This window comes from Topomyia yanbarensis, chromosome 2, assembly GCF_030247195.1.
Source record: "Topomyia yanbarensis strain Yona2022 chromosome 2, ASM3024719v1, whole genome shotgun sequence".
NCBI classification, from domain to species: Eukaryota; Metazoa; Arthropoda; class Insecta; order Diptera; family Culicidae; genus Topomyia; species Topomyia yanbarensis.
Genome location: NC_080671.1, coordinates 303,485,025 through 303,512,313, shown reverse-complemented (window position 1 = coordinate 303,512,313; position 27,289 = coordinate 303,485,025). Strand labels below are relative to the sequence as shown.

At 37.3% G+C, this 27,289-nt stretch overlaps 1 protein-coding gene across 4 annotated transcripts in view; it reads left to right on the top strand.

The window, feature by feature from the left end:
- LOC131683420 (uncharacterized) overlaps nucleotides 1–26,733 on the top strand; it is a 56,823-nt gene extending 30,090 nt beyond the window's left edge. For 2 of the 4 annotated variants that reach the window (XM_058965395.1, XM_058965394.1), the window contains exons 2-6: nucleotides 15,934–16,286; nucleotides 19,240–19,450; nucleotides 24,151–24,339; nucleotides 24,403–24,771; nucleotides 24,834–26,733. In XM_058965395.1, the coding sequence (XP_058821378.1) occupies nucleotides 16,032–16,286; nucleotides 19,240–19,450; nucleotides 24,151–24,339; nucleotides 24,403–24,771; nucleotides 24,834–25,591 (1,782 nt within the window). In that variant the 5' untranslated portion in view covers nucleotides 15,934–16,031 and the 3' untranslated portion in view covers nucleotides 25,592–26,733. Of the gene's footprint in view, nucleotides 1–10,213; nucleotides 10,373–10,913; nucleotides 11,286–15,933; nucleotides 16,287–19,239; nucleotides 19,451–24,150; nucleotides 24,340–24,402; nucleotides 24,772–24,833 lie in introns of those variants that run through there. The other 2 variants (XM_058965393.1, XM_058965396.1) reach the window with 2 other exon arrangements.
- The last annotated feature ends 556 nt before the right edge of the window (nucleotides 26,734–27,289 follow it).

Below are 27,289 nucleotides of genomic sequence, written 5' to 3'. Positions count from 1 at the left end.
ATTGTGAGCTTCACAAACTTAAGCTTTGGATAAAATGCAAATTTTATCGTTTATAAACAATAGAAGAGATTTATCATAAACAGTAAAATCATAATAATTTAATTTAAAATTAAATAGAAAAAGGCTCAAATATGTTAATACCTTAAACACATGGAGCCTTCATGTCTTCAACAAAGTGGTTTGTAATAAAACTCTCCAAAAATTTGCTGAATGCATTGAGTCTGGAACTAAATTTGTTTGAAGAGTAAATTCGCCATAAATACTTCTTAGAGGATATAACGCCAAAATTATTTTATCAAATGATGTGCTGTTTAACGTTTGTAAAATTCATCGAAGATACTAAACCTGCGAAATTGGCGGAACGGAAAACGCCATTTTTCATAAATTCCCCTACTTTTGGAAGGTGGTTTTCTTGTTATTAATTCTATAACGTTTTCGTCTCAACCCGACGCATTCCCAAAATAAAAACATTTTTAGCAAATGTTGGAAGTTATGCAATTTTTCGGTGAGCTGTTCTAAGTTTCAAAGCGATTCCAGTTTCGCTTCCTATTCAAAAAAGACCCTAATCCATATTATAGTACACCCCTTTAAAGCTGAACTCAATATGATAGGAAATTATGATTATGATTGAATTCGGAACTCTGGAATGAGTTTCTGTTGGAATGATCTTTGGCAAAAATTAGATATTGATGTTGGCAAATATTAGATATTGATGTTAGACACCTGTGAGATCAAGACTAGGCGACAAAGCATGATGCCTTAGAACTGGTGATACTCGCAGGACGCACGATAAAGAAAATAGAAGTTGAACCGTTTCTGCGCATCTACAAATCGCTTGCTAAATCAGAAGATTTTGTGCGAATTTTGACATTCTCTTCGTTCGAACATTTTATGGATATTTTTCTACTCATTTCGGTTTAGCATCTTCTACACCTTTTAAACCTGTAGTTTGGAACACCTTGCGTTTTCCAGCACCGTCAAGCATTGTCATATTCGGTTAGCGCATAAATACTGTGAACTCTAGAATACCCATTGTGGGCCATACACTAATTACGTAAGTGCATATGGGGGGAGGGAGAGTTTCAAAATATCTTACAAATTCTTATCTGACGGGGTGGGAGGGTTTACCCTTTCTTACGTGATATCATAAAACAAGCTTAAAAAATTAAATCCATAAGGAAAATATTATTTTTAATAAGAAACTATTTTCATTTGTACCATATAATCCTTGTATATCAAAAAATATGAGTAACTTTTTGGATCTTGGTTGTACATTGTTCTGTTCGGGAACTGGAGTCACAATATGCCTTACAAGTTAAGAAGTGTTGATACCCTTCGTGTTGTTAGACCGACTTTGTTCTTTTCAAACGTTCGATTCAAACCCGCAAGGTATCTGGAAAATGTTCGAACATGCTATTGTCAAAGATTTTGAATGTTGAATATTTCCAGAGTGTCAACTGTATTTTAATTCAAGAAAATTCTAAGATGCTTAACTCGGAGCTATGCGTACGATAAACGTCACAGCTGGAACTCAGAATAAATTCATGCCAGAAGAGGTTATAAACTCTTTTAAATTCTACATCACAAGAAAATAGATTCAAAGGAAGTGAAATATAGCACATAGATCTAAATACTGGTCGCAGTGGTTCGTCTCCAACAACAAAGTGGAATATAGCAAAGCAGATCATATGGACCAAATTGGTGTTACTGACTGTCTGACAACAGTTATTCTTTCTACTGGGCGAGATTGGCATGCAATTGAAATTCTGTAGATGATTACAGTTAAATTTTGTCATGAGTTTTCTTGTAATAATTCTATACATGTCGTTTTCGCTATCTTATTATTTGATGAATTAACAATTCGATTTTTTAATTACGATAATCATGATAAGATCTTATGTAGGGGGAGGGGGAGTTTACCAAAATCTTGCGAACTCTTATCTGGGGTGAGGGGGAGGTTGAAAAGCTCTAAAAAAGCCTTACGTAATTAGTGTACGGTCCCTTGTTATACGAGAGTAAGTACTATACTGTATAATAAGACTAGTTCTCGAGAAAATTTTCAGTAGAACCTTAGTAATATTGCGAGCTTCTTTCTCTTTCGATTACTACGTCACTACAAAACTTGGCACTAAATTTTCAGTACATATCAAAAGCGACCATAGTGCGTCCCAATGCCATATTTAGGAATACAAAACTGATGGCCCTCAGAAGGGGTCTTCCAAGCCGTCTTTCTCGGCAAGTATTATACGAATTGTAGCGATACAACGGCTGAACCAATTCAGGCTTTTACCTCATCGCCTGACTCTTGTCGTAAGCTACTACCGTCCCGTTCCTGCTCTCTGCATCGCGCCATCGGAGTTCAAAGCATACTGGGACGCACCACATTTGGCACTATAGAAACCTTCGGTCCCCCGCCACAGTCGAGCAATTGCAGCCGGCGATCATCAGTCGTCCCGTCTAGGCGCAGAACGGGACCATGATATTCGAAAAGTAGAGGTTATTTTCCGTAGAATGTATACTATGTGACTGTTCCGAAATGATTCCGAAATTTGTACAGAATACATTAGTGAAAAAAGTATTTTTGATCTGACCACCTCTAACATATTTAAACGAAAAATTCATAGTTCCAAGCAAATTTACCGAATGTATTCAAATCGCTAACCAAGTTCTTTCGTACCTCTACACAATGAAACTAGTTGTGCTAAAATCGGATCAAAAAATGAAAATCATTAAAAAGTCCGGACTTTGCTATGTTTAAACTGATGTTAAAATCGTGTTCTTATCCAATGATCATAAAATTTTGAATAAACATCATTCAATACATAAGAAATTTAGGAAAAATATAAATCATCAATATTTCAAAAATAAATTTTTGAGGTTTTGGCCAGCCACTGTGCAATGCCCTTAACAGCCACATAAGACATCAGATGGTGATGTGCTTATCGCCGTTCACCACCCGAGTGATCAATGATGACCGGTGGGAGAGCTCCGAGCAAGTGTAGGTATCAGTGAAACTTTTCGATTGCAATCTGTTCCTGTGTATCGTGTATTTTCCACCTGACAGAATTCGTGATTTTGGACTGATCGATGTACATCTTTCCTCCATTTCTTTCATCACCTCGATCACTGCCCCGTCTGATGATATTGTTATACTGGGCTATTTCAACCTACCTGTCTTGACGTGGTACCAGGCAAGTAATGGATTTCTACGAATAGATAGCGAAAAATCTGCGCTTATCAATCTGCTGCCCTGCTCCGACCCCTTTACTCCAGTATGTGCGTCATCATCCCCCACTACATCTTCTAATCGCTGGAAATCTAGGAGTGAACTTTGAAGACATCACAAGCACTACCGTCTACGATTTTCAAAACGCTGACTACGACAGCATCGTCAACACGCTGTTGGATATAAACTGGGACGAAAAACCTAATAATGACGACGGCAACGAAGCATCGATGACGTTATATAATATTCTTAACTACCTAATCGACCGTCATGTGCCAAAACGAACAATTACTACCAATCAACACCCTCCCAGGCAATCAACCGCCTTCAGATGATTAAAAACTGCTAAACGAGGGGCATTTAAATTTTTTTCGAATCATAAGACACTTGCATTACGAAACCACTACATTCAACTCAACGATTAATGTAAACAGCAAAGGCGCGACGCCTTTTTAGACACCATCGAAACGTCGAGCGTGAACTGAAATCTAAGCCCAAGTAATTCTGGAAGTTTCCCCGGGTCCAAATGGCGTTCCTTCGATTTTTAACAAAAAGAGCATCAGCGGGCATCTTCTACCACCTCTGCGAGTCTTCGTGCTTTCACTCACTACTGGAACATTCCCTTATCAAAACTATTCGAGCTAGTTGTTTTAGATTCTATTTTCTTTCACTGCAAACACTACATTATAGATGATCAATACATTTTTTTGCCTAAACCATCTACAACGACCAACCTGCTCTCATTCACGACATATGTAGTCGATAGGTTCGCTGACGGATTGCTGGACAAACTCGCTATTCATGAACAACTTCTGCGCTAGTTTTGTTCCTACCTCGATGAAAGGAAACCTAAAATCTGCATTAAAGATTGTCTATTTTCACCATTCTTCGCTACATCCGGCATCCCACAAGGAAGCCATCTTGGTCCAGCAATATTGCTCCTCTACTTTAATGACGCCAATATCAAATTGCAAGGACCCCGGATTTCTTCCGCCGACGACATGAAATTTTTTCGACACATACGGGATAAAACCGATGCCGAGTTTCAGTTTTTCTATCATTTCTTCGGATCAAGTATTTCTAGACACACTCACGTCAAAGATCTCAGAATAATTATGGATTCGGCACTGACGCTCATTCCACATATCTCATACACCGTGGATAGGGCATCAAGACAGCTTGGGTTTATCTTCCGAATAGCGCAAAACCTCAGGAACGTATACTGTTTCAAAATCACTCTGTTGCGCGCTGGTTCACTAGGGTGACTAGTTACGGTCGACTGCAACGTCGCATCAGAGTACGAGAAACAAGATCCCGCGACATTCTTTTTTCAACTTCCTTTTTTACATGGAAATTAGAAAGAGAAACAACGAGATATTCATATGGGTCATTCCACGTCAGATCAACAACCAAAATTTTGATTCCTTCAATTTTTTTTTGCATTCTATAGCTAAAAATATTTAACATGTAATTTTTTTTGGCTGAATATGATATTTTTTTCGAGTTATTAGTTTTTGAACTTTTGAAGTTTACAAAATTGAACATTTCTCAATCACTGATAACTCGGAAACGATTCGATATATGGAAAAAAATAAATAAAAAAGTTACGTTTTCAAACGAGCTTACCGAAAAAATTTCACAAAAAAGTATTTTTTTGTTATATAACTTATACAATTTGCAATTATTTGAAACAAATTCAATTTTTTTCAAAGTTGGGCCAATTTTTTACTTATTATTTTCTTTGAATATTAAGAATCATGTCAAAAACTTGGTGTAAAACTTTGGGAGTGGATATCTGCGTACTTTGCGAGATATTATAATTATAAACCTAAAAAAAGGCAATTTTACACTAAACGCCCAGTGATAAGCCTGCTATCACAGAGAACAGACATCCATGATCGAACAAAAATATTTAAAAAACGTGTGTAAACATTTGAATTAATATATGAAAAACACTTGCGCCGCCACACCAACCTATCCCAACTATCCGTCAAATCGATTCCGGAACCGGTTCGAAATCCTGGATGGATTCAGCATGGAATCTAGCTCAAAGAAAACAACCGATTCCGACTCTATCGGTTGACGCATTTGAGCTGGAATTAATGCTGGAAGTCCGAATCGGTTCCGGACTAGTTTGACTGGGTAGAGGAATAACCGCTGTCAATTCTGTCGCACTCAGCCACAAAAAAACATGACGACAGTAGCGCACCTGGTTTAGATATCCAAACTACCTTCGAAACCGTTAGAGATTTTACACAAGTTGAATGCTGAAGATGGACGTCTGTTCTCTGTGCTGCTATAATTGAAATATCTCGTAAAATACTTAGAGTTCCATTCTGAAACTTTCACATAACCTTCTTATATAGTTATGTTATCAAAAAACAAATTGTTTTCAGGGTGACTTTAAAAAAAATATTTGTTTCTAACACTTGGATACCACCAAAAAGTCTTAAATTTGCAGAATGAGAGTTATTCCACGTCAGATTTACAACTACAATTTCAAATTCCTCCAATTTTTTGGCATTCTTTAGCTAAAAATTATTGACACGAATTTTAGACTTTGGCAGAATTTAATATGTTTTTCAAGTTATGAGTTTTGGAATCTTATAAAATACTAGTTAATACCCATTGCGAAAACACAATTTGTTCCGACGCGCCATCTGGCGGGCAGATAATCCCCAACCAATAGCTCACACGCTCCCTAACAAATGCCTACGATGTATGATTTTTTTACGGAAATCGGTTAAGCCGTTTGGGAGTCCATAAATCACATACATACATACAAACATTGACTCTAATAAATTTCATAAATTTAATAAAATTGAACATTTTTCAATCCCTCATAACTTAGAAACTATTAGATTAGTGGAGAAAAGCATTAAATAATAACAGTTGCATTTTCGCACCGGGGGTTTTTTTGAAATATTTGTTTTTTTATTTATATATAGGTCTTCGACTATTAATCGCACAGACTGGCTTATCAACTAATACTAATACTAAAAGTACATCTTGTAACATAAAAATCGAAAAAACATGAAACGTGATTAAACACACGACAACATACATTTAACGGGTTGTTTCGTCCGAATTGCGTACGGCACAACGGTAAACGGAAAAGTCCACTTGGCGTGTTTGTCTTCTGGGTGCATTGAAATTAAGTTGACCCAGGAGTTGGCTGCTTTCGATGTTCCCGTCCAGTATGTCGAAAATAAGCATTCGTTGATGTTTGATTCTCCTGTCAGCAAGCGTAGGCAGGTGGATTAATGCGCAACGTTGCACATACGGCGGTAAACGAACTGGGTCGGTCCAAGTTAAAAGGCGAAGAGCATACCTGATGAAACATTTCTGAACCCTCTCAATGCTGTTAATGTGGACACCGTGATAAGGAGCCCAAAAAGGAACGGCATGCTCCAAGATGCTGCGTACAAGCGAACAATAAAGCGTTTTCAAACTGCACACATTCTGGAACGACTGAGTGTTTCGCCTTAAACATCCTAACATGAAGAAAGCTTTGGCGGTAGTAGACGCTACATGCTCGGAGAAAGTTAACTTGCTGTCCAAATTAACTCCCAAATCTTTGACGACGAAGTTGCGGTGCACGTTGGCTGACGACATTTTATAGTTAAACATGTTCGGCGACAGGATCCGAGTGAATGTAATCACGCTGCATTTTTCTATATTCACCTCCATTCCGTTGATGGTGCACCAATTTAACAAAGCGTCAATGTCTAGCTGAAGTAATTTACAATCCTCCAAAGATTTTATAAGTCGGTAGAATTTCAAATTATCGGCAAACATAGATTTCGGAGATTTCAAAACCGTGCCAAGATCATTTATAAACAAAATGAAGAGCAATGGTCCAAGATTACTGCCTTGTGGCACACCAGAACAGATATCAAAAGGCGTAGAAAGTGTATCGCCTAATCGAACAAAAGCGCTTCGTCCTGCGAGATAAGAAGCAATCCAATCTGTTAACCAGTCCGGAAAACCAATGCGTTTAAGCTTCTCGACAGCAAGGCGATGCGGAACACGGTCGAAGGCCTTTGACAAGTCAACATAAATGGAATAAACTTGTAGTCGCTTGTCAATTTTGTCGATGATGGTGGATACATACGCCATAAGGTTTGTGGTTGCGGATCGTTTACTGACGAAGCCATGTTGTTTCTCAACGATGATATGACGCACGGACTGATAAATAATGTCGTATATCAATCGTTCAAATACCTTCGGGAGGCAGCTGAGAATCGATATCGCCCGATAGTTCTCCACATCATGAACGCTACCACTCTTGTGCACAGGTGTGATAGCAGCAGACTTCCAGTAACTAGGAAAAACAGCGTCAGTCATTGATCGATTGAAAATAACGCACACTGGCAATGCGAGAGAGTCCGCACAGTTTTGGATGAACGATGGTGATAAATGATCGGGTCCCGCTCCCTTAGACGCATCTAAAGACTGCAACTTGACGAGAACATCCTCACGTTTTTGTTATGTAATTTATATTTTGTATTCTGCAAATGTTAGAAGCAAATATTTTTTTAGGGCATGGCCAAAAAATAATTTTTTTAGCTATTTCAAATAATTATATCGAGAATATTGTGGGAAAATTTCAGAATGGAATTCTATGTATTTTACGAGATATTTCAATTATAATAGGCCTATCACTCGGCGTTTAGTGTAAAATGGCCTTGCTTTAAGTTTATAATTGTAATATCTCGCAAAGTATTTTGATATCCACTCCCAAATATTTACACAATCTTTTTAACATGATTCTTAATATTTTAAAAAAAAATAAGTAAAAAAATTGGTCCAACTTTAAAAAAATTCAGTTTGTTTCAAATAATTGCAAATTTTAAGTTATATACAAAAAAATGTGAAATTTTTTGACTTTTTTTTTGTATATGACGCAACTTTTTAATTTAATTTTTTTCCATGCATACAATCGTTTTCGAGTAATCAGTGATTAAAAAATGTTCAACTTATTAAACCTCAAAAGTTCAAAAACTAATAACTTGAAAAAAATATTATTAAGCCAAAACAAAAAATACGTGTCAAATATTTTTAGCTATAGAATGCAAGAAAAATTTTTGGAAGGAATCATAATTTTGGAAGGAATCAAAATTTTGGATGTAAATCTGACATGGAATGACCGATATGTACATGAGATATGAATGAGCTGGAAAAAAATCAGCAATTATTGTGTTATAATGATCTATGAATATTATTTTGGAATCTATAATAACTCCTAGATCTCTTATTCTATCACACTGTTATACTTGTTGATTTTACAATAAGACTCTAATGTTCTGTATATTATTCTTTCTACTCAATGTTATGGAATTACATTTTTTACATTCAGTTTCAAAAAGTTTTTATTACACCTTGTATAAAACATATTTACTTCATTTTCAAATGTCTGAAAGTCTTCATTATTTCTTATTTCTAGAAAAAATTGCATATGGGTAATTCTGTTCTTGATTTGGTGAAATAAAATCAAGAATCAGAACAAAAATTTCCATGAAACAACCTCATTCGAATCTAACGCCATATGTATTATTAGTGTGAACTAGGTTTTTGGAATCACAAATAGCGTCATGAATTTATTATTATTTTTTATTCCTTTTTTTCGGTTCTAAAATAGAAGAAAAAATGAATACAAAACGAATATTTCTACTCTTTGAGGTGTGCAGCCATGGAGTAGAATGCACGTATGGGATCAAAACACATCGGAGTGAAGAGGATTATTGGGAAAGAGAAGAGCGGTGGTTCGCCTGAAAAGTGCAAAGAGCGTTTTTTTATTTGTCTCTTTATTTGCTCTGAGGTGCATTACATCCCTGGACACAGTGCAATAAGTCGTGCTAGCTTCTCGACCATGCTGGTAGACTCATGCATAATGTTTGAATCCTAGAGGCAGACGGCAAAGAATTTCACACTCTACGCTCGGTCATGCTTATATGAACGTGCCTCAGGGCGGGGTTCTGGGGGGCAACACAATCTCCGGGTAATTTTCAACTAGTAGAAGATTTTTTATTAGTGCCAATTTTAAATTAGTTTCAATCTCTAAATCTTTTCAAACCAAATTTTTCACTCACTGATTTTCATTACGCGAGGTTATTACGTATCACAATTGAAAAATGTTCATTTCAAAATTGAAATTTCGGAGTTTATAACTAATTCGCTTTAGAATACCTATCCGTCTAGTTAATTTCATGTCTTTCAGATATTCATTTCCGAAAACGACTAATGAAAATCGATACAGATGCAAGAATAATGACAATATAAATATTGGGGATGCACAACAAGCTCAAATTTTGGTAGGCGGCAGGTTTTTTTTTCTTTTATCGCCGAAAATTTTTGCATTTTTTCATTATCCGAAAGTTTTATATTCATATGATCACAGAGGCCAGGTCGAACGACAAAATTGCTTAATAAACCTATTTGTTTAAACGTGGATGTCTGTTCCCTGTGATATTTTTATACCAAATTTTAAATATTTTTCATATAACAGTTTTGTATGTTAGTTTGTTCAACCCCAGACCATATTTTAAGTAATTACGTGTTCTGAAACATACTTTATGAACGGTTTAATTTTTTGTACAACGCAACCTCTTCGCGGTAATTAGTCTATTAACTGAATTCGAATATCTCACAATTGATCGGTTCTTCAGCTAAATTCGACTTTTGTCAGATTTGGGATATGTTAGCATAAGCAAGAATTATTACAAAGATTCATTTTCGATGATAACGTCACAAATTTACACCGAAGATTTAAACTTTAACTTCGTTTTTCTCGAAATCAATACAATATCTCTTAGTCCGGTCCAACTTAACACCGAGCAGTGCTGGATGAATTGAACACATTTCAAAATCACTGGTCGAGAGAGTCATGGGCCGGCTAGAGTAGCAGTGATAAACAATTCGTTACGTGTCGTTCACTTGTACCACTATACGGGTAGTTATATTTATATGGGCATTCTCAGCGCTTGCCGGTTTAGTTCATGGACGGTCCTCCATCAGTACACCGGTTTAATTGTTTACAACGAGTGAGAGTGATCTAATAATCCATCTACGCATCTCAAGAATCATTTGCGAAGCGTGGTTTTGGATAAATATTTGTATATTCGTTCTGATCTGTGTCACTAAAAGGTAAATCTTCATCAATTGTATATATCGAAAAGGTAGCCTTCAAAATAGTTATTAGTGGAAACATGTCGATAATTGAGCGTTACACACCAATTATCTTATAGTTTATGCGTATTCAAGCACGTACAATACAAATATGTGGTGTGGTACAATCGTTGCAGAAGACTTTAAAGTTGATAAAAAGATCAACAACCGCATGTGCTCGTAATACTAACCATATCAAATGTTCACTCCTAAACGACCTACATCAACTCGCTTTGCGATGTGGAAGGCGCGGCTCTAAATTTATGCGATATTTCTAGTTTATATAGGATGCGGGGTTAGTACTCAGTGTGTTTAATTTGTGATCGTGTATACAGCGCACTGGACATCAAAATGTATTAGGTGGCAATTGGTACGACTGGTGGACGATTGATTTTTTTTCTAGAACATTATTAGGAACTGAGATTCAAGTGTGAAAAATATGTATCATTTAGTAAGTTATGTCAGGTTCCGATAAAAGTCGTGTTCAACTTCGAATGTAACACTGTCACTCGTAGAAAAAAGTATTTTTTTGTGTGATACGAGCATCAATCAGTTACTGCGACGACCCGCGTAAACTTCGCGTGTCTGCACTTAACTGGTCAGAATGGACTTTGATCGTAGCTCTCGACGAAAGAAATGAAAGTGATGTAAAGGAGACAATCGCGATCACCACCGAGAAAAAACACTTCCATCCAGTGCCACTGCCGACCTTGCACCGGCTGCGATACGAGGAGTGGAAAAATTCTCTCGGTGTCCAATCAACGAACTTGTTTCGACTTCAATGTGCAAAATGACATCTGCCTGCGTCAACGCGAATGGACTTTTGGACCATCCGGGATCGCAATACCCTTTCCACTGTGTTATCGTTTGTGCTGCTGACGCTAGAGATCAGGTTCGTTGAAGTGTGTTGCTTTCGTAACTAGTTAAAGGCGGTTTGTGCAATACGAAATCGGTTGATATTCCGGTTTGAATTTTATTCAAATTGTGCCGAATGTAATTCAACAGGCGCTGCACGCTTTATCAAAATTTATTGTGCTACTTTTCAGATTTTTCAACTTTATTCAGAACAGTTTATCGTTAATTGCTTAAGATTTGCATATTTCTCGGCTCTCATCATTCTATCATTCCAAGGCCATAAGCATCAAATAATTTTTACTTCTTGAAGGCATCAGAAAACATTGTTTATTTGTGTTTAGGGATTTATTCTTGAGCGCTTTTCTAAACATTGCACATTAATTTATCTAGCTCATTTTCAAGAAGCCTCCATAGATTTGGATACAATCTATTATTTGTTTATGATGTTTATGATGGAAGTGTGATAGTACATTTCTTATAGCTCTTGAAGGGTTATATACAAAGTTGAATGAGAAAAGTGTGCTCAGTACGCGTTTTTTACAAATTTTGTTTAAAAAAGCGAGAAGAAAGGCTTGTATCGACTAAATCGAATGGCAAGTATGAGTCCAGCACATAAAGTTTCAATGAAACCAGTTCGACCATAATCGGAATCTTTCCCAAAAAAATATATTTATTTGAATAACATAGGTTTGAACCCAGTTTTTTCCAGAAATGATTATCTAGTTCACCTTTGAAGTTCTGTAAATTTCATCTAAACTTAATATTTTGAGAATACTATATTCAACCTATTTACAAAAAGAGAAAAAATGTTAAATCATGAAAAATCAAGCATAAAATTTTGAGGTTTTTTCTAGCATTGCGACACGCCGGCGTAGATCGCAGCAGAACAGAGGAATGTTAGTCCAACACTTATTATTGCTAGAGGCCGTATATACTACTGCGTACACCACAATTGTCACAGGAGAAGGGAGATTGAGAGTAGGGATAGGAATCCAATTAATATTTGGGCTGGATTCTACGAGTACCTGGGCGTCCGGTCACCAAGATACTCATTAGGTACCTGACAATATGTTTGCTATAACGACGAATTGCGAGAAAATGTGTAGCAATATACTTACCTTAAATAATATTCTTAGAGAAGAAGTCAAAAATAATGTACCAAAATATCTAGATAAAATAATTAAAAATTGTAAACATACTGAGAGTACAACTAAAAGTATATCGATTTCATTCACGACAAGATCTTTAAAAAATTTTGAACGGCCCAAAATATGCATTATTTGTAAGTGAAAATTTTCTTTTGTGTGACTACCAGCTGCATGACGCACATACCAGCTACTCCGAATAGAAGCAAGCAGATTTATTAGGCATAGATAAGAAGAAATTCAAGAAATAATATACTAATTTAACACACAAAACTAGAAAGTCCTCAACGGTGCACGAAATGAAGAGATTGTACTGTTTTTGTCGCTTATTACGACATGGAAACAGGAACATAGTGGATCAATCCTTGATTTTGCCGCCGGATGCAACACGGCCTTTAAGCTTGGTTTGTCCGAAGCCAGATAGTTGTACTATTATCCTCCTAGTGGACATTAACCCCTCTATGATTATAAGATATCTAATGAACGATTTGTTGTATTGTGCGACAATTATATCAAAATAAAATTATTGATGAAAACCTGATGTCACGAGCCTCTCAAGAAAAATCATCCATGCTTGGAAGGGATAGAGCAAAGCAATTGGTTTGCTTCTTTATTTATTGTTGCAACTAAGAAACTCTGACGCGAGCGATTAAAACGTAGAAAGAAACTCGCAAAACTGCTCGCAACGTGCAGTTGAAGAGTCGGAGAGGATCCATTTATCCATATTTATTAATCCAGGTCATTCGGAACATCAAGGCTGAACCGAAAATCTCAGATAAGGATTTGGCAAAAAACTATATACTAACCGGTATACTGTCCATACGCCTAAAACTCCGAAAGTGCTACAAATATTACCGAGAAAATAAACAACCCAGCCGAAGTTCCAAATAACAAACAGTGGTCAATGTCCGAGCCCATATGTTGCACGACCAGGTGCAGACGAAGCCTAATAGATGTACATACCTAAATCGGCGTTGAATCATGTGTGAATCCCGGTTTTAAACAAATCCTTCAGCTCAAATTCTACAAGGCTCCTGCTCGCTACAAGTTTATTGGCAAGTTCAAGATTGTTTTGCTAGGGATCTGTTTCTTTGGTAAGAAAATAGGTGTTTTTGTGACGGATAAGTCTACAAATTTGAGTGTTCAAAATGGAGACCTTACCAAATAGATTTCTAGCCAGTGGCTATTGTAGCAATGACGTGCGACAATTTTTCAACAGCAATGGAGAGCAATACATCCTGAGAGAGTGCTGTAGTTTGAGATATTCAGATTTATTTAAACAGCGAATTTGTAATCCCCAAAATTCAACAAACTGCATCAAAACAGTGAATAATGCCACTTACCCATAATTTCAAGCCACTATATTCAAATCTTTCATGTTTATAGGTGTGGTCAGCTGATATGGATGTCAGGTGCACAGATTAATCTGTGTTTCACAGATTTTCAATATGCTGTACAAATTTCTAAAACTGCGCAGATTTACACAGTTTTATTTTACGTTATAATGCACAACCTAGCATAGATTTCTGAATCTTTGACCTCGCGCTCAATTTCTACTCGAGCAAAAACCAAAAAAAGCACACCGCTGCTTGATATGAGACAAATTTCTAGTTTTCCCTTAACACAGATTTTTAAATAGGCTCCGTACAGATTTCGAAAAATATTACTGGGCATCCCTGTCAGCTACCATATTATATACCAAATCCATACAGAATTACCGGGTTCTAACGCTTCTTTACTTCAAAAAGTCCAATGTGCCCTTTTGCCCACGCACACCATACCTTTCTCTATATAACACAATAACAATTAAAATTTCTTAAATGATGAAATTGTGATAAGTATAGAAAAAAAATTTCCGCACCTGTTTCAACTCTACTGAAGAAGAAAAAACGGAACCATTGACGACTAATTTACCAGCTGACGACGCGATACCTGTTGCTGTGATTGTTTTCATTCTCGAACCAAAGAGTCCTTTTGGCCCATCGAGTCGAGTGGAAGTTGCTCTTAGCGAAGGCTAATTCTGTTTTTTAGCTGATTTTTCTCCTGATAAGATGGGGATCCATTCAGCGTTGATTGTGGAAAACGACCATAACAAGATAAAGTAGAAGTGTATAAAGTGTGCTAGAATGAGTATACATATTTATGTATCCGAATAAGGGATGAAAAATTGGTCGAATTGTACAGTGAAATACGGGGACAGGGGCGGCGAACCACGTTACGCCCGAGTGGGTAGAAAGCATAGGGTGAGGGGTCCATTAGTAATTTTTTTTCCTCTTTTCGCAATACGACACGCTTACATTCATTCATTCATTCATTCATTCATACACGCTCATTTATGCAAATGGAGTTGTGGTACATCGATGTTTTTAAATGTGTATTGCGAGATACATGCGTTGTACATCTAAATTTTTTGAATGGGCTCAAAATTTCGAGTGGGGAATTACCTACTCGGTTATTTTCGAGTGGGTAGTACCACCCATACTACCCACGCTATCCGCCGGCCCTGTACGGGGATATCATTTTCCAATGAACTTCTACTCGAAACATCCATTTTGCTTCAGGAAAATTTACCTAAATGAATTTAATCGGTAACAATGGATTTGAATGTTATTATTAGCTAAGTAATTTGCTAAAGCTTATTTGAAATGCATTAAATCAAAGTTTGGAAACAAATAAACTAATACTTCATTACTATTTGGTATAGTTTTCAATACATTTCGTTGGTAACTCTTGGTATATTATATCTTAACATAGTGGTTTAATGGTTCTTGTCTTGTAAATGTAGGGTTTTATAAATTTTACGTTCAACTGAGAATGCTTCGAATCTTTGAAAGCTAAAAAAATCAGTGTCAGTGTCAGTGCTACAAAAATATGACGTCACGTCACCCTCTTGGATCAGTCACTACTAACGTCGTCAGTCGGCCCAAATTTGTTAGTTGGACAGAGGCTGTGGCCCAACCAACGGGTCGTATGAGTATGATGCTATATTGAAATATATAATTTTTGTGCGCGCCTAGTGATGTCTTTTTTTACTCGATTAACGCAAATAATCGATTAATTTCTAAAATAATCGAAAAATCAATAATCAATTACAGGCTTTCGGTATAATCGAGCAAATCGAGTAGCTGCTATCAATTAATCGAGCGCATAATTAATGAAGGGTGTGCGTTGAAAATAAAAGTCGCAGAAAAAAAATATGACAAGTCTTCTTCAAATTTTTCAAAATGTGTCCTGCGACCTTTTTTTGGTTGACAAACTAAGATTTACTAAGTAATCGATTATTGATTTTAATCGATTAACTTGGTCGATTAAACGAATGAATTAATCAAGCTCTCAAAAATTATTCGATTTATGGATAATCTATTATTTGCAAAAATCAGACATCACTATGCGCGCCTGATGTGTACCCGAATTTGGCTCTGCATAATATTTAAATGTTTACGAAGAATATAATTATCAGTGCTACCGTATAATTTGAACTTTATATGTTCAATTTTTCCACGTATTCCAGTATTGAAATGCAAAAATTTCTACTTCCAGACAATCAACAAACAGAAACCATATCCAATCAATATATTAGTGGGAGAACTCTATAGCCGTCCAAGCGAGAAAACAATCTAAAGTGAAGTAACATCAATATGCTCCGTGAAGTTTCATCGCGTATCACTCGATTAAACAGCATTACCAACGCAGTGAAAAATTCTTGGAAGAAGCAATCCGTTCGACTTATAAGTACAAAAAGCCAGTTCAAATATTTAGATGATTGCGCCTTTCCTCCGGAAAATGGTTTTGAGCAGAACTCACTATATGGAAGAACATTGAAAATACCACATACCACGCTAGATCAGTACGTGTGGGAGAACTTTGGTCAGTGGGCGAACAAAACTGCTGTGGTAAGTAAATAGCTTGTAACATACCTGAGAGAGATACCGTCGCAAATAACGGACTTTAACCTCTGCCAATCATTGTCTTTCATTGCCAGAATGATTCGGCAAAAAAACTAAAACAACAGTCTTACGGAGGACATGCAACGAGGCGCCTTGATTGCCATATCTACAGCAATGATATAGTCACCTCCTCATGATTAAATATTGTTGCCCTGGGTGTATTCAAAGTGCTTATCAGAGGAATAAAAGCATTTCTACTGTCATGTCTACTGTTTGCACTAGCCGATTTTTTTAGATAGCGATATTAAAAATCCAAAACAATCTGAAGCCAGACCAGTTGAGAAAATGAGAAACTTCGGGTACATCGGGAAAGTTCTTAGGCTATAACGAAACAATTTCGTCTATATACAAAATATTAAAGAGTTTTACGAAGCGTGGATTCCTGTTTATCCTGAATTACAATTGCAAAGCATGTATTCTAAAGCTTATTCGCGACAAAATCTGGACACCTAAAACACATAGATCTCTTGAAATGTTTAGAGATTCTTTGAACTGCCAGTTTATGTAAGATAATAAAGATGGCCTTATTGTTTTGTCAGGCACTCTATAGTATATATAATATTAATCTTTTGTAATTGAGAACATAGTAACTTGGTGTTCTGTGATACCATTAAAAATGTTCCGGTTTATTAAAAACCATGGTAAATTAAGTGATTGGTAATGCTAGTCTATATGCTACAAATTTGCGAAGTGTTTATCATGCCAACTTTGTAGCGTACATGATGTCAGTTCGAAAGTCATTGAGTTGAATAAGAGAATAGAACAACTCGGCTCCATTTCTGAATCTTGAATCATGAATCTGAATCTTTGATATTTGAACATCGATGTACGGATAAACATCGCAATAGAGCACAGAATAGAAAAATTGATCAAGTCTCTGAATGATGTTCTTGCGAGTAACTTAGCTTGCAGTATTTCTAAAAAGCTGGAAGATTTAAAAAGCTGTTGTTATGAAAATTTTACGTTTGAAATTGAATTTTTGTTGGAATTAACAGAAAGAGGAATTGTATTGAAAACATATCCAAATCATTCTAAATCCGACGAAATTTTGAGAAGAAATCGAAAGATCACGACGAATAATGATGATGAACATATGTTTATTTAAATCGGCGAGGTTTTTGATAAAAATGCAAAAATACCTTACTCGATGGTTTTGATGCGATAAATAAAATTAGAAAATAGTCAAACGAAACGTAAGGCTCGCCCGGTTACTGTGATTAAACCAGTCTTAAACCATTATAACCGACTGACGATACGAGAAAAAAATAAAAGGATAAATTGGATCACAAGATGCGCAGTATGGAGAATAGTGCTTTTATACCAACACCCGGTAAATCAAAGTTGAAAATACTGGATCTGAGTAATCAGTATACAGCGGATGTCTTCATTGACTTATTGAAAAGTGCGAGTGATGTCATTCCGACTTAAAACGTCAAATTCATTCTGATTTTTAAAACTCCACGATTCAAGTATAACAAGCACGAGGTTATAATTGAAATTGACAAAGACACTTTTGGCGACCTTCTGTCTGTCCGTATGGTGAACATAGGTTGGGATAGGTATATTGTTATTGAGGTCTTTAACGTGTTGCGCAGCTTCAACTATGGAGAATTCGGTCATAAGAGTACGGGATTAATAAATCAATCTGGCATTTAGTAAGCAATGTTTAGTATATCGAACTCTGCTAGAAATGGAAAATGAACCATCTTGTTAAGTGAATGTGAAATGCTGTTCTTTAACTCCTTAAGGTAGATCTCCCCGTCTTCAGTCCCGGTAGCACAGAGAACAGACATATAAGCTGGAACAAACTTTCCCGAAAAACCTGTGTAAACATTTACGTTGAAAATCACCATCGCATGCTTGAGTCACCAATTGTATCCAAGTTTGCCCACAAGTCCCGTATAGCGATTGCTGGCCGATCGAAGCGCCGGCCAGTGGCAAGTTGCTACTTGCTGTTGTCATTTCAAAGCGACAGTTTTATTTCTTACACAAGTTGAAAACTTTACTTGTATGTCAGTTCTCAGTGCCGGTAGTAACGAACGGCACACTCCGTTTGCCACATGAGCAGACCGCTTGCCAAATATTGTATTCATTGGCAAACTTTGAAAGTTATCCTGCTGTTCGATGCTCAGAGTTTGGTAGTAACGCTTAATCATACGACTCACCGTTGACTGCACGATTCCGAATTGTGTTCCGATGTCCCGATAAGAGAGTTGAGGATTTTCCTGGTGCTTGCGCAAAATAAATTCGCGATGTTACTTCTCGGGTTACGCCATTTTTTTTCAATTATTGAAAAACTGACAGTGACAAAAATACAGTGTAATCAATTCACTCAAAACTACTTCTACCCAAATTTTCAAGAGAAAATATCCAATAGGTAATTTTCTATAGCGTTTTGTTCCGTAATGCAATTAGATGTGGGACACCCTTTATAATGGTAGAGGTATATTTACGCCAAAGAATCGATTAAATTCAGCCCTAGCTTTGGAAATTATAGAAAATTGGTGGGAGAATGCCGTAGATATTTTAAAAGCTTTGAGAAAAAATATAATCGATTTTTCATTAGGAATTCTTAAAGTGAAACCATAACTATGGCTGGCGGATGATGTGAGTAGTATGGGTAGTACTACCCACTCAAAAATAAGCGAGTGGTTTTCTCGGGCACACAAAGCGCCTGTATTATGCACCTCGATTGCAGTGGAACAAACGCATCGCAAGTGATTTCATGCAAATATATTGCTATCGTGTGCATTGCGAAAATGCAACAAATCCTTAGTATTAGACCCCTTACCCTATACTTACCTTACTATCTACTTGGAATAAAAGTGTAACACCAGTCCTTACCATTACTATATTGTATTCTCAATATCGCACTGATATGAGTTTTTCTATCCCCCAGGTATGTGGCGCCACCGGCAGAAACTACACCTACGGCAAACTGCGCGACCATTGCGCAGCGCTTGCTATCCGATTACAGCAAAAGTGCAAACTCGGCTTCGGTGACACCCTGGCGGTATGTCTTCCGAACGTGCCTGAGTTCCCGGCTATAACACTTGGAGCAATAGAGGCGGGTCTAATCGTTACTACAATCAACCCAATCTACACAGCCGGTAAGTTCAGCGGCCGTGTGGTGCAATCCAGATTGTGACTACATATAAGGCCAGTGGCGTAGCTAAGGGGGGGGGGGGGGGGGGAGGGGGGTCTTTGGTTAAAACCCCCTCCAAACCAAAATATTTGAATGGAAGAAAAAAAGTTTAATTCTGACTAGTTTATTTAAATATTCAAATAATAATTTTGGAAGTTTATTATCTGTTCATTACATTGAGAACCTAATGTTTTAAACGTTCTGGAGACTTTTTATAAATTGTGAGAATGGGATCATGTAACTAATATTTTCTCTAACAGGCCAAAAGCGGTTTTTATATGCATTTGATTTTTTTGGGTTATCACTTATATAAAGTGCCCCTAGCTAAAATTGAATAATTTTTCAAGTTGGATGCATTACTAATTCCAATCAAATTTGGTTCGAAACTTAGTGTCTTCAGCAAAGTTTTCAAGAATGTTATTGCAAATAGCTTGGTTGAAGATATGCAACCCATATTTGTGCATTATAGACCATATTGCACTACGAATTCCCCTGCTAACGGTTATAGGCGGCAACAAAGAATTTAGGAGAACACCTTGTAGATAACGTTTACCATCCTAGTATGCAAAAGTGACTTCAACGCCACTTTGGTCATATTTAACCTTTTCATATTCTTAAGTTCACTACGAAAATTCGCATCTTTCAGTGCAAGACTTCAAATAAAAATAAAAAATAACCTGTTGAAATGCGAAAAACAAAGTGGCGAAAGCATGCTTTTACCCGCATCATGTAGGATTTGAAAATTGATTTCCTGAAAAATATACTAGATGGCGTTTACGTCACCTTTCCATACAAGGGCAGTGTAGTAATGTGATTAATCGGTAATTAGTTGCAAAAATCCCGCTTAACACCAGTTTTATTGATGAGACATACTATTCCCTACATCTTATACATCGGTAAAATCTCCTCCTTCCAGATCTTCAAAAGCACCCAGTGAAGTGCTCTAGCCAATTCCTCTACTCTGTGTTTGAATAGCTCACATGACAGTTGATCATTGCCAGCGGTTCAACCATCCCATTTTTTCATGAATCTTAGGTAGATCCGGAATCTGTCGTCGACTGCGCGCGTCTCCAAGCTGATTCTTGCAATACTCTTGTCGTCTACTGCTTCGCTATTTAGGTGTTCGTCATAATATACTTATCAATCGTGAGAATTTCTGCACATTATTTATAAGGTGTACAGACTATCCTGTGCGATAACCGGTTTATGCAATGCCCCCGGCCTATCAGTATGTTTATGTTACCGATGACGAGCTTAACATTCCACTATAGGCAGCTATCATAGACATGCTCCAGCTGCGCATAAAATGCATATTTCTCGTGAGGTCAGTGCATATTTATAATGCTCTAGTCGAAGAAATGGCCTTTGATCTACACTACACACATCCTTTCGCTGATCGCCTGCCACTTGATCACGCGTTGGCGCATTTTGCCCAGCTCTTGTGCCGTCGCTCGATCCCCGAATTTCCACATCTTCTGCCCCGTCTAGCAAAGTTCCTCCAATGCTGCGGTTTCGAAGTTGCGAGTTTTCAGCTCATCCTTTTCTCCTTGATTGTTAGTAAAATGGTGTTTTTGGGCCACTCGTTGAACTTGACCTAACCTGTTTCGTAGTCCGCCACCCAACATAACTGACACCTGCGACAGGTATTTAGTTCTACCTAGGGTAGGGTTATAGCGCCCATGCCCGCTCACACCATCCCATTTCGCTATTACTGCAGAACACGGTAGTACCCAGTCGATCGCGGCCTAAAGATTAAATGTCATCAATAGACCCGCCAACATTTTTGAAAAATCTAAGATTTTCGTCAAAACCCCCTCCAAACCAAATTTCTGGCTACGCCACTGTATAAGGCACTTTGTACGTCGGTTTATTCACCCACGGTTATTGATTGATGTCCAATAGTCCATTAAAATGAGGAAAACACTTAGTCATGAAATTTGGAGTGTGACCGAAATTGCAACCGATAAGATAAAATACGTAGGAATAACGGCGTCTTTATTGTACGATAGAACGGAATTGTTGTATCTCAAGTGGTAATCAAGGCAGTTTGTAAGCCAATACAGGTCACACAATTCATGAGGCAAGATAACCTCAAACGAGTTTTGGAATCTGTACTTGTTCAACACATTTCATAGATAACGTTATCGTTGTCCTTTCGTAATTCGCCATTATTTAGGAAGCATTGTTTTACTTTCCTACGGTTCTAGATTGGCAAATGACAATCTGAAAAATATGGCTGGTGAGCTACAAAAAATGTCAAATCTTGCCGGCTAGATACCGGCGCGCGTGGAGATAACTGAACAGTAGATTTTGGGTTGAGTCAGTTTCGGGTTCAATCTTGATTAGTCAGTTTCTAGCCTTCCTGGACTCGGGGATGGCATATCCCGGGTATTCAACAGAATATTTCACAAAGCACCAACGGTACAATACTGGTCCAGTATTCTCCATGTACCATTGAGCTTAAAATTCTTGATGAAAAAGTCATGAAAGAAATGATAAACGAACTTATCATTTATCATTTAGGACACATGAATCCTGCATATGATTTCTTGGCTGTTTTCATTTTAGAGCATTTCCTCATACGCGACGTAGAGTGACAGGAAAAAATTACCCCTATCGGCCCACCCCTGAGTCCAATCCTAGTCTTATCAGGAGTACTTTCTCCAAATTTGAAGCAAATCGAACTACAACAAATAGCTACCGGACCAACGGGCCTGAAGTTTGTATGGGATTTTTCGACAATTTACATGGAGAAAATCCACTAGCTCGCATTTTCGCCGCTAGGTGTCACTGTATTCATAGTATTATCACTGTAAGTGAACATAAGAAAGATAATTTAATTGTCTACAACTTTGTCGAAGATTGCTAATCAATCCGGCTTTGTTACAAGAAGTTATTAAACTTTTAACGAAGTGATGTCTGAGTCAGTTTTGCATGGGGCGAAACAGTACATGGTTGTGTATCAGAATCAGAACTAGATTCGCACGAACTAACTATGAAGTAATCGTTATGTTTAGCTCATTACTATGTTCAGAAGAACTATTTTAAATAATACGAGTCATCTTTCGATTAGAACATTTTAGTTCCACATTTTACCGCATAGAGGGCGCCAACACGGAAAGAGATAGAAATTATGTGTCTTCCACAAAGTTGTAGAACATTCATTTTGCAACGCTTCTTCCGAATATCTCGATATTATATCTCTCTTCTATAAAAAGTTAGTGTTTGCGCCATCTATGCGGTTACAGGTGGAACTAACATTTTCTAAACAAAACATAACTAGTATTATGTACTATAATTCTTCTGAACATACTATTGAGCTAAACCTATCCATTATATTACAAAAATGTTTAGTTCATGCGAATCGAGTACACAACCATGAACTGCTAGGCCCCTTGCAAAACTGACTCAGACATCACTTCGCTAAATGTTTAATAACTTCTTTTAACAAAGCCGTATTGACTAGCAGTCTTCGACAAAGTTGTAGACAATTAAATTACCTTTCTTAATTTTACTTATAGTGACAATACGATGAATACAGTGCCACTTAGCGGCGAATATGCAAGCTAGTGGGTTTTCTCCTTGTAAATTGCCCTCATACAAACTTCAGGCACTTTGGTCCGGTAGCTAGATTTGTCCGATTTGCTTCGAATTTGGTGCAAGGACTCCTGGTCGGACTAAAATCGACTTAGGGGTGAGTTTATTAAGTTTTCTAACATTCATTATTTTCCTGGGTAGTCTAATGTACATCAAACAACCAAGCACTTTTCAGTATGTTTCAATCTGTTCGTATGTATAATAATTCGGTCGATCTCTATGATAGAATTAGTATCAAGTCAAATCAACTGGAATTTGGGTAGATTTTTACCCGAATTCTGGCTGGAATCTGTCTCACTATTGGCAGAAACCAGCCGGAATTACAAATTTTTTATTGGGTATGTTATACAGCGAAATAAAAATTGTTGGGCAGTTTGAAGATCCGGCCTAGTTCCCAATTCGGAGCAGTTCACGGATCCGGACCAGTTTCCATATCCGAGCCAGTTCCCGGATCTGGAACAGTACCTGGACCAGTCCCTGGATCTAGCCCATCCCCATTTCCCTTTACCAGACTGTGTTTTGAAGCTAGCCGAGAGTGAGCCGATCTTCAAATATGGAATATGTCGCGTAGAGAAAATCAAAACTCGTCTTTATCCACATTGTGTTCGCTTTTCTTGATGCGCAATACAATGACAAGCGAAGTGCTTCCACTTCCAAACAATCCGACGCGTTATATTTATTGTATAAAAATTTATGAAACATGAGTGCGACGAAGAGAGGATTTGGATGTTTTGGTATTGCCGTTTGAGGAATTTTTTGTTGGGACCGTTTTAGTATTAAATGTTTTGCTGTTAGAGGATTTTTTTTCTAATTACCGTAAAGGTATTACGGCCGAGTTTTGGGTGTACAGATGTCCAATACACAATTCAGATTTATCCAAATGATATTAAAATTTTAAAAAGTTGTTCTACGTTCCCTTACTGTCAAATGAACTATAACACTTTTTATATTCATTTATACTAAAAATTGTTAAGTTGAAGGATTCTTAATTTTTTCGGTTACTAAGTGTTGATAAAAATATCTGTTGGTTTTTTTTACCTAAGTTTTCCACTTTTCTTTCCATTTCAGAGGAGATCAGCAAACAACTGATCGACAGTGATACTAAGATATTATTCGGAACGGCCTCAAACTATCCAGTATTAAAAGAAGCAACGAACTTGGCTCAAAGAAAAATTCCTATCGTATGTGTGAGAACCAGTTCCGACGATGCCCTGCCAGACGGTGCTATTGATTTTATAGAACTATCCAATCCATCTGGTAAGCCTATTTAGTGAAATACGGTGTATGTTGTATATCATGATCAATATTGTGTTATTGTAGGAGTACATTTCAGCAATTTGCAGCATCACAATCGCGACCCAGAAGATGTTGTATTTCTACCGTACTCATCTGGCACAACCGGTTTGCCGAAAGGAGTAGAACTAACACACACCAATATTGTAGCCAACAGTGAAATGCTGCAAGTCAAAGCAGGCCAAAGTGCTCTATTACTACCGACAACGGACACTTTCCAGGATGTATTACCCTGCGTTCTTCCATTCTTCCATATTTACGGGTTAACAGTAACTATGGTTTCAAAGCTCCTACTTGGTACTAAACTCGTTACACTTCCATCATTCCGACCAGACACGTTCATTGATGCATTGACGACGCACAAGGGAACGGTTTTGCACGTGGTACCACCAATAGGTAAGTTCAAATTTGATTATTGATAGTAACCAATCATGTATTTTGCTAATGTCTTTTTACAGTAATATTTATGAGTAATCACGACATGGTAAAGCCTCAACATCTGAAATCGATAAGAAATATCTTCTCAGGAGCCGCACCAATGGGAGCGCTCGATGCTGAACGGCTGATCGCCAAAGCACCTGACGTTGTATTCGCCCAAGGCTATGGTCTTACAGAGACATCTCCCGTGGTGTTAATTGGCCCGCTTGGTAGTAACAACCATTCTTCAGTTGGATCACCTCCACCCAGAACACAGGCTAAGATTGTAGCTTTGAATGATCCAACGAACACAGCACTCGGTCCAAACGAGACTGGGGAGCTCTTGGTACGAGGACCACAAGTAATGAAAGGATATCACAACAACAAACAAGCCACTGACGATATATTTGCTGAAGGCGGGTGGCTTCGTACTGGCGATATTGCGCACTACGATGATAATTTTCAGTTTTATATCACCGACCGCCTCAAGGAGCTGATTAAAGTCAAAGGCTTCCAAGTTGCTCCTGCTGAATTGGAGGAAATACTACGGGATCATCCGGAGGTAGAAGACGCTGCTGTTGTTGGGCAAGCGCATCCCATTTCTGGAGAAGTTCCACGAGCCTTCATTGTAAGGCGAAAGAACTCGATCGTATCTGAAAATGATCTGAAGCAGTATGTTGCCGAAAAAGTGGCCGTATATAAAAAACTTGAAGGTGGAGTCACTTTCCTCGAGACTATACCTAAAAACGCATCCGGAAAAATTCTACGACGTCAACTCAGAGAGAAGTATTGCTCTTGAAAGGAAGACAGTACTTAAAGTTTTCATGTATGGAGGTAACACTTTTCGGTACTTCACAATATACGTCGATCCTCATACAGCATCTGCAATAGTGCGTTCATCATTCTCACATCTTGCCAACAAGACAGATGATCTGATTTGCGACTGATGTACTGTGAATTGAAACAGGGAAAGTTGTATTAGAATTAAGAACGTAATAATGTAACTTAATGCGCCAACTAGTGGTTCTGTCTTTGTACAATATCAATCTGGGAAATCGAATCCTTGGATTTGGATTAAAATTGAAGAAATATCTGCAACATGTAGTGCTTGTCGCTGTGTAGATTCATGCTGAATAAGGTATTAAGTATCACAATTCAAAGACGTGTGTGTTTTAGCAACTAGCTCAGTAGAAAATAATTTTACTTTAGTAATAGCAGTTTAGATTTTTTTTACATTGCAATAATAAAGAATACCATGGGATATTGAGTAAAAGATAATTGGCAATTTATTTATCCAATCACATGTCTAACAATGTTACTAACAGTGGAAAATGAACCCAAAAAGGAAGATTAGATATTAGGTTCTTTACGGACACAGTTAACCTCACTTTAATTGACAGTTCGCTTGTACTGTTTACATGGACTTAGAAAAATTTGTGGACGACTAGATTCGCTCGAAGAAAATCGTAAACAATTTATCTAAGTCCATAGGTCTGTTCCAGTACCAGGAGAAACTGGAAGTACTCCGGAGAAAATCGTTCCTGTACTCTCTTCTTCTCTTTTTTCTTCTTCTGGTAGCAAACCGGAGTAAAAAGGAGCAAAGATTTTTTGCTCCTGTTTTCTCCGGAGTGTCTTCCGTGTACTGGAACAAACCTCATGTAAACAGTACAATCGAACTGTCAAAAATGAACACTGAGTTCATTTGTGACGTCAGCGTAAAGTATTCAATTGTGAGCACACTTGTGTCAATGTTAACTAGACTGCCATTATACGCAACACGAACCGTTCGTCCGTTATTCACAAGAACGCTTTTTCTCCTTTGAAAAATTGTGTTTACATAGAAAATAAGCCAAAGCAAAAGATGCACCTTTCTGCTTTCAATTTGTCCACACATAACAAATGAATGCCTTGGTTGGTGAATAAATTTATATTTTCTCTGCACGGAAGCGTTTGATTCTGCGTGAAATTTCAGTTTGCTTGGAAGAGGATGAATGATGGAGGCGTTGATAATGAATAATAGTTAAAATAAAAATAAATTCAAGCAAAAAAAGGTCCTGAGTATGAGATTTCGCACCAATGCCTATGTTTTGTCTTTTGAATAACACTTTTCTACAAAAAACACCATCTTGAGTGCGATGTGACCGTACATCGTTTTTCGTAGACGGAAAACTCTAGTACGTTAAGATAGGTTTTTCTGAGCATTTGAAGATTAGTTCTACTATTTATAAAAATATTCACCCAATAGGTTTGAAAATTACGCGACATAAAAATGTAAAGGGACTATTTATTATGGACATTTGAATTTTGAATCGAAAGCCATAATCAGATTTTACGAGGCACGTCCAGAAAGTAAGTGTACTCAATTTATTTCGGGTTCAAAAAATATTATTTAAACAAAAACATACTTGGTTACACTTGTACATATGTAAGTTATTTTTCCATATAGTCACTATCCCTCTCGATGGAAGTGGTGAGCCGCGGAATCAATTTTTTATTG